This window comes from Piliocolobus tephrosceles, chromosome 2, assembly GCF_002776525.5.
Source record: "Piliocolobus tephrosceles isolate RC106 chromosome 2, ASM277652v3, whole genome shotgun sequence".
In the NCBI taxonomy this organism is placed as follows: Eukaryota; Metazoa; Chordata; class Mammalia; order Primates; family Cercopithecidae; genus Piliocolobus; species Piliocolobus tephrosceles.
In genome coordinates, this window is record NC_045435.1 from 98,667,756 (window position 1) to 98,675,414 (window position 7,659).

At 42.6% G+C, this 7,659-nt stretch overlaps 1 protein-coding gene across 1 annotated transcript in view; it reads right to left on the bottom strand.

Annotated features, from left to right (window-relative positions):
- CTDSPL (CTD small phosphatase like) overlaps positions 1-6,510 on the bottom strand; it is a 38,638-nt gene extending 32,128 nt beyond the window's left edge. The window contains exons 1-2 of the mRNA XM_023187605.2: positions 6,462-6,510; positions 4,769-4,923 (exon numbers count right to left, since the gene is read on the bottom strand). Of these exons, the coding sequence (XP_023043373.1) occupies positions 4,769-4,923; positions 6,462-6,510 (204 nt within the window). The remainder of the gene's footprint in view (positions 1-4,768; positions 4,924-6,461) is intronic.
- Between the last annotated feature and the right edge of the window lie 1,149 nt (positions 6,511-7,659).

The window sequence follows — 7,659 nt, forward strand, 5'->3', positions numbered from 1 at the left end:
AGCTATTATTTGTCAGCTTTCTTCCTTTTCTTTCTTTCACACTTTCTCTCTCTCTCTCTCCTTTCATTCCCTCTCTCTTTTTTTCTTTCTTTCAAGACAGTATCTTGCTCTGGCACCCAGGCTGGAGGACAATGGAGCGATAGGCTCACTGCAGCCTCAACCTCCAGGCCTCAAGTGATCCTCTTGCCTCGGCTTCCCAAAGTGCAGGTATTATAGGCGTTAGCCACCATGCCCAGCAGTTTTCTTTTACTTACTGACAAAATCATTCCTATTTGATGACAGGCATATTCTTGGAAATATCATACAGCTGAATTTGTCAAACCAATCTGATGTAGTCTTGGTCTTTGTTAGAAGAATCTGGTTCATCAAACTAGGTTTTATGCCTATTCTTTATGTTATGTTTGCTATTTATTATTTGTTCTTTTTCCCTTTCCTTAATTTTGATGGCTTGTTCAATTTGTTTATTTCTCCTTTACTCCCTCTGTGAATTTTAAAGATCTATTTTCTAATTGTGCCACTTGCTACAGTTCTATTATTAGTTCTATTCCTAAAAATCATGTTTGTTTCTACACTGGGGGTTTTTTGAGACAGGGTCTTGCTGTCACCCAGGCTGGAGGGCAGTGGTGCGATCATGGCTCGCTGCAGCCTCAACCTCCTGGGTGCAAGCAATCCTCCCACTTCAGCCTCCAGAGTAGCTGGGACTACAAGTGCACACCTCCACATCTAGCTAATTATTTATTATTTATTTTGTAGAGATGGGGGTTTCCCTATGTTGCCCAGGCTGGTCTCAAACTTCTGGGCTGAAGTGATCTTTCTGCCTTAGCCTCCCAAAGTGCTGGGATTATAGGAATGAGCCACTGCACCCAGCTTATTTCTAATCCTTTTTTTTTTTTTTTTTTTTGAGACTGAGTCTCGCTCTGTCACCCAGGCTGCAGTGCAGTGGCGCAATCTTGGCTTACTGCAAGCTCCGCCTCCTGTGTTCATGCTATTCTCCTGCCTCAGCCTTCCGAGTAGCTGGGACTACAGGCACCCGCCACGAGGCCAGGCTAATTTTTTGTATTTTTTAGTAGAGATGGGGTTTCACTGTGTTAGCCAGGATGGTCTCGATCTCCCGACCTCGTGATCCGCCCACCTTGGCCTCCCAAAGTGCTGGGATTATGGGAATTAGCCACTGCATCCAGCCTATTTCTAACATTTTTAACAATTATATCATAACTGAGTATCAATCTCACCCAGATTTTTATGTTTTGTTCCCTCTCTGAATCATTACATATCTAAGAAACTTTTGTCTCAACAGATAAATGATATCTTGGTCACATACAAAATTTTTGGTTTCCATTTTTTTCCCTCAGTAGCCTATAAATATTTTTTCATAGTCTTCTGGCTTTTAGTGTTGCTGATGAGAAGTCTGATACTAATATAACTGTTTTCCTTGAAAATAACTTATTCTAGTATCTTGTAAGACTTTCTCTTTGTCCTTAAACTTCAGAATTTCAACAGATACATCTAGGCATGCGCTCCTCTACTAATCCTGCTGTTGACTTGGTAAGCTCCTTCAATCCACAGATTCAAGCTTTGTTTTTAGCTCAAGAAAATTTTCTTCTACTACTTTTTCTCTTTCTGGAACTCTTAACATTTGCATGTTCCATCTCCTAGATGCCTGCTGTCCCCTCTCACAATTACCATCTCTGTGTTTCTGGTCCGAATTGTAAGATATTTCTTCTTCCACTTGCCTTTCCAGAACATGAATTCAGTTCCCAGCAGTGACCATTCTCCTTCTGTTTATTTACTGAATTTTTATATTTAGAAATCATGAGTTTTTAAATTCCAAATGTTACTTTTGTACTCATAATTCATTTCCTGAGTTGTCCGTTAAAGTTCTCTTCCATCTTTTCCATTAGTTTTACCGCAGTGGGAGTCTCATTACAGTTTTTTCAACTTGGACTTTCTCAGTGGAGGCTGCATTTTTCTTTGCTTGCACCAGGTTGTGGGTTCCCTTAGTGTCTGTGCAGGTCAGTCTATGAGGCTCTCTGGGAAGTGGCAAATGAGTGAGTACTGCAAGGCCCAGCAAGGAATGCTGTTTTCATGGCCCAGCAGAGCCCAAGTTAACAAACCTCAGAGATGAAGAAAGCCCCTATACTACTGGCTCCTCCAAGGCACAAGCACTGGAAGCAATCCAGCTCACCAGGGCAGCCCCTCAAAGGACCACACACATTGTGTGGGCAGTGTGGGCCCTTTCTAAGGCGATCCGCTAGCTCCTTCTGGCTAGTGGACCTCATGGGACTATACATTCGAGTGTTTGTCCAAGGACTCAGGGAGATGTAAGCATTTTCCTCTGTTGGTGGTTCCCTGCTTCTTACTGAGTAACAGAGAGAATAAATCCTGTGCCTGCTCTCTACCCTGAAGGTGTCAGGAAAACTGAGGGCCTTAATGCACTTTCCAGGCTCCACCAGCAGGCCCACCTGGGTTTATCCTGGGAGGGAATTTTAACAGAGCCATGTGCTCAGGCTGTCATCTTCCCAGAATTCCCTTCTATACATCCATATGTGGTTTTAAAATAATTTTTTAAATCATAAAAGTAATTTAAGCTGATTTTCTGAAAACTGAGGAAAGTATAGAGGGAAGGAGAAAATCCTAGCTATAATTCCACCAGTGTGAGCAATAGGAGATAACCTCTTCATATTTCAGCATACGTCCTTCTAGTCTTATAAATGCTTGTGTGTGAATGTGTGTGAGAGAACAAGAGAGACACTCTATCCATTTCTTTATATCAGCAATATTTACGAGATATCATTTTGAAGGGCTGTAGGCTATTTGATTGCACAGTTATTCTATAGTTTTTTTTTTAACCAACTGCCTGTTGTTGAACATCAGGTTGCTTATCATTTTTCGGTATTATAATCTATGCTGGGTGGGACCTCATGGTTAAATCTTTGCACATTCATAATTATGTCCATAAAGGGTAACTGCCTGCATCAACAAATAGGGATATTTTTAAGACTTTAAGATCATATTGCCAAATTTTCCTCCAGAAAGGTGTCATCAAGTAACATTGTTAGCAGCAACTTATTTATATTCTCTATCCTCCCTCCTACCACTCCATGCTACAACCAAATATTGTGTTTAAAAATATCTTTAATAAGTTGAAAGCTGGAAAACGGTATCTCATTATTTAGTTTGTGTTTCTTCGATTACTAAACAAGTAAAATATTTTTCATGTATTTATATGTGCAACATTCTTATTTTTTCATATGTTTGACCATATGAAAACCTTCAGCCTAATTCCTATGCTTCTACACTCCAAGCCTGTGAGACAAATCAGGCAACAGCAGTGTTCTCAGTCTTGCAGAAGCAATGTGGCTACTGTCACAGCCCACAGCCACTCCTGGTCTATGATACCAACAAGACTGAACCATCTGTATTTCTTATTTTGTGAATTACCTGTTTGTGTCCTTTGCTCATGTTATTTGGAATATAAAGCTTTATGACTTTTGTGTCCTCAAATGTCAACTATCTTCATGATGAATAATCTTCTTTCAGTGATTTTTCCCTGAAATTCCATTTTGACTGAGATTAATATTATAACCCTTATTTTCTTTAATTTATACTTGTATGAGGTCTCTTTGCTCATCCTTATTCCTTATACTTTTTTTGCGGGGGGGTGGGGTGGAGTTTCACTCTTGTCACTCAGCTGGAGTACAGTGGCGTGATTTTGGCTCACTGCAATCTCCGTCTTCCAGGTTCAAGCGATTCTCCAGCCTCAGCCTCCCAAGTAGCTGGGATTACAGGTGCCCACCACCATGCCCAGCTAAGTTTTGTATTTTTACTAGAGAAGGGGTTTCGCCATGTTGGCCAGGCTGGTCTCAAACTCCTGACTTCAGGTGATCTGCCTGCCTTGGCCTCCCAAAGTGCTGGGATTCCAGGCATGAGTCACCATGCCTGGCCTCATCCTTATACTTTTAACTGTTCTGAGTAACTTTGTTTCAGATGCGTTTGTTAGATAGCATGTTGGTAATTTTGGTTTTTGACCTATTGTGACAATCTGACATATTTTATTTGATATATACAAAAGAATATATAACATGTTTATTATTAAACAAGGTAGTTAAACTCAATTATTTTATTGTTAGCTCTTCTCTATGTCTGTTTCTCTTTTTATCTATTTGTGAGTCTGCTACTGGTTGTTTAACTGTTTCATGCATTCAACTTCCCAAGAGAGAATGTTATAAAAATGTGAAGTGACTCCCGTAACTCCCATCAAAAATGATCTTTAGTTGCTAAATGAGATATCCTTTATCAAAAAAGGTTACTTTTCTTGGTAATTTCAAATCTTTAAGTAAATGGCTGTACACATACTATCACATATTCTTTTCTTTTTGTTTTTTGTTTTTGAGACATAGTTTTGCTCTTGTTGCCCAGGCTACAGTGCAATGGCACGATGTTGGCTCACTGCAACCTCCGCCTCTCAGGTTCAAGTGATTCTCCTGCCTCAGCCTCCCTAGTAGCTGGGATTACAGGCGCCTGCCACCAAGCCCAGCTAATTTTTTGTATTTTTAGTAGAGACGGGGTTTCACTATGTTGGCCAGGCTGGTCTCGAACTCCTGACCTCAGGGAATCTACCTGTCTCAGCCTCCCAAAGTGCTGAGATTACAGGCGTGAGCCATCGCGCCCAGCTCTGCATATTCTTATTAAGGATATTCATCAAGGATGGGACAGATATGCCGCTGCTGCAGTTTTATGGAGTGCACAGTTCCTCGCCAGTACTGACCTTCTGAAGTCCACCATTCTCCTCCACCAGTGGCGGAAGCACACTGGGGCTGTTGGGTGGAGGGGCCTCCACATTGTAATCACGGAAGCAGCAGAAGAAGGAGCTAAGGATGCTGCGGCTCCTCTGCTTCTTTAAGCTGACGTTGCACTGGGAAGCTGGAAACAAAAACAGAGCACACTGTGGCCAACTGCAGCATGTACTGATAGTTGTAATATAATGCAAAAATCTGAGTGTGCAGTTGCCCCCCCAGACCCCAGATTCCTGCCCTGAGGGCCTGCTCAGGAGGAGAAGATGAGGGGCTCCTGGAAGTTACTCTAAAGAACTGTGAATCCAATGTGAGAATCCCAGGAGCCAGCTAGTCGATGGAGTCCAATCCCTCTGGTTGGACAGGATCCCTTTGACCTCAGCCCAGCAGGGGCTGCTTGCTTATTAACTGACTCACCCTCAGGGTCAGTCCCCATCTGCATTCCTGAACACAGCAGATGAAGTATTCCCACCCTGCACCAAGCACTACTTCAAAATAAACATCCTTTCAGGCACAAATCAGACTTGACACTCTCTGGGAAGCATCTCTCCATTATGGATACCAATACAGAATCACTTTGAATCTAGGTTCTTGGACATTCCCTGCTCACTATGGAAATGACTTAACTTCGTGGGTTAAGAAATAAGATATGTAAAGGCACAAAAGAACTGCCTGCTTAAACTCGCCAAGAGTTTGTCCAGAAGTTGGTGAGGGCCTGGATCCACAGAGCTTAGGGCTGAAGGCTTCCATTTCACTTAAAAAACATAAACAGCAGGAGATGTTGGATGGAGAACACGTGTTCCTGCCCCAGTAGGGCCAGCCAGGGCAAAGCCCATCTTCATGAGATCCAGGGCAATACTGTGCCCTGGCCTGTCCTGAACTAAGACACTGGAGGGAGTGACACATCCTTTCTGTTTATCTAAGGCTCACGACAAGCTGCCACAAGTCAGGAATAAAAGGTGAAAATTAGTATAGATGAAAAACACCCCTCAGGGGAGGGCTCACAACTTCGAGGGGCAGGAGTATTTGCCTGGGAATGCAGCCGGGACTGTCCCACCACATGCCATGCCTAGGCGGGTCAGTGGTGCTCTGAGAAGAGGCCGCAGGCAAGGGAACATGCTTAGGGTTAATGGGAAAATTGCCAGTGCAGGAAATGATTTAAGTCCACATGATAACTGTTGGAGCTTATCTCTTCTCCCAAAAAGCAATTCTGGCACAATTCCTCTTTTTGTGCACTTAGGAGTGATTTGTGTAACACCTTTCCTCCCAAGAGATCACAAAACCTTTGCTGAATGTTTTGGGGGTACTCTTCTGCCAGCAGCAAAACTAAGTGCATTCAGATGGAATTCTGAAAAGGGACTGAAAAGCTATTCTTCCAGCAACTCCACAGATATGAATGGTTTCTACCCTGGGTTTGGGCAAATGGCCCAGTGAGTATGAATTTAAGATCAGCACTTACTAAAGATGAACTTCAGAACCATAAATCTCTGAGAAAGCTGGCTGTTTTTATCTTCCTCAAGCATCCTTGGGTGCATGCATAGAGCACCAGCCATCACATTTCAGGCATCTCATTTCAAGGGCAGGTCAGGCCAGACCAGGCCATTGGGACTGCCAGGCATGTGGGCCTCCTAAGTGGTAGTGTGGGAAGAGATAATAACCACTGCTCACCAAGGGCCAATGCTGTAGGTCCCAGTAGTTCACAAACCTCATCTTGCATGCTCCTAAGGAAATAGGTGTTACTGCTTCCATCTTACTGCTGAGAATATACAACTATTGAGAAAATACAGCCGGATTGTGTCGGTTCCTTTGCCAGATTCAAACCCAAGTGGGCCTGTTTCCAAACTGTGTGATTTCCCTATGTGCCATGCTGAATACAATCTTGAAACAATTTAGGTTAGATTAAGAAGGTGGAAGATGCCAAATAGGGAGAGAAAAGCATTGCAATAAACTTGTATTTAATATAAATGATACGTTAAACCATTTCATTGTTACTCTGAATGCCTTAATTTTTATCCCACACTCAGAAAATTTAGTTAGGGGAAGAAAAAAAATCTTTCCCCTAGCTGATAGCACATTCCTCTGCAAGTAAACAAGCTATCTGTTCATGTCTCAGAGACACTGAGCAGTCTGCAGAAAGCACCTTTCCAGGTCCTATTTTCATCCCTGGATGACATGAATCTTCCCCACAACTAATTAGCCAACTAATTAACAAATGAACTTACATACTAAAAAAATCATAAACCTGGAACCAGTACACTACTCATAATTTCTACCACACGCTTACTTACTCTACAGAAGGTACACACAGCTAACAGAGCCAGTAAATTAGTTATCCGAGCACCTGGGAGGCCTTCGTGCCTCCAGACAGGGAAAGGCAGCTTACCCAGGTCTTTCCTTCTCTGTATAGAGTGCAGCAGTTAAAGTGGTCTCATTTTCATAGGTGTGGGAGGTTCCAGGATTCTTCCTTTCAAATAAGGTTAGTTCTAGGGCCTGCAGGAACTTCTTGGAGGCTCGGTAGCTAATTTTCTAATCACTCTTGGATTGGTCTAGAACTCTCAAAATCAGGAGAGGTGGGAAGGGTAAATGGAAGGATTTCCTCAGGACCAGCACTGGCCTCACCCACCCTCAGCATTCACTTCTTCCTGAATAGGGCTCCAGACGTGGGTGCTCTGGACTAATGACCCTACTTGCCTTCCAGCCCCAGTTGCTGCTTCTCTCCCCCAGCTATCATCCAGAAGATCCTTGACTTGCTCATAAACTGGTAAGGGAGTTTTGGTCAACACATGAAATAAAAATTCAGTTTGATGGACAAATGTTGACAATAGAACATTAGATGAAAAAGTTAATATATATTATTGTATATCTG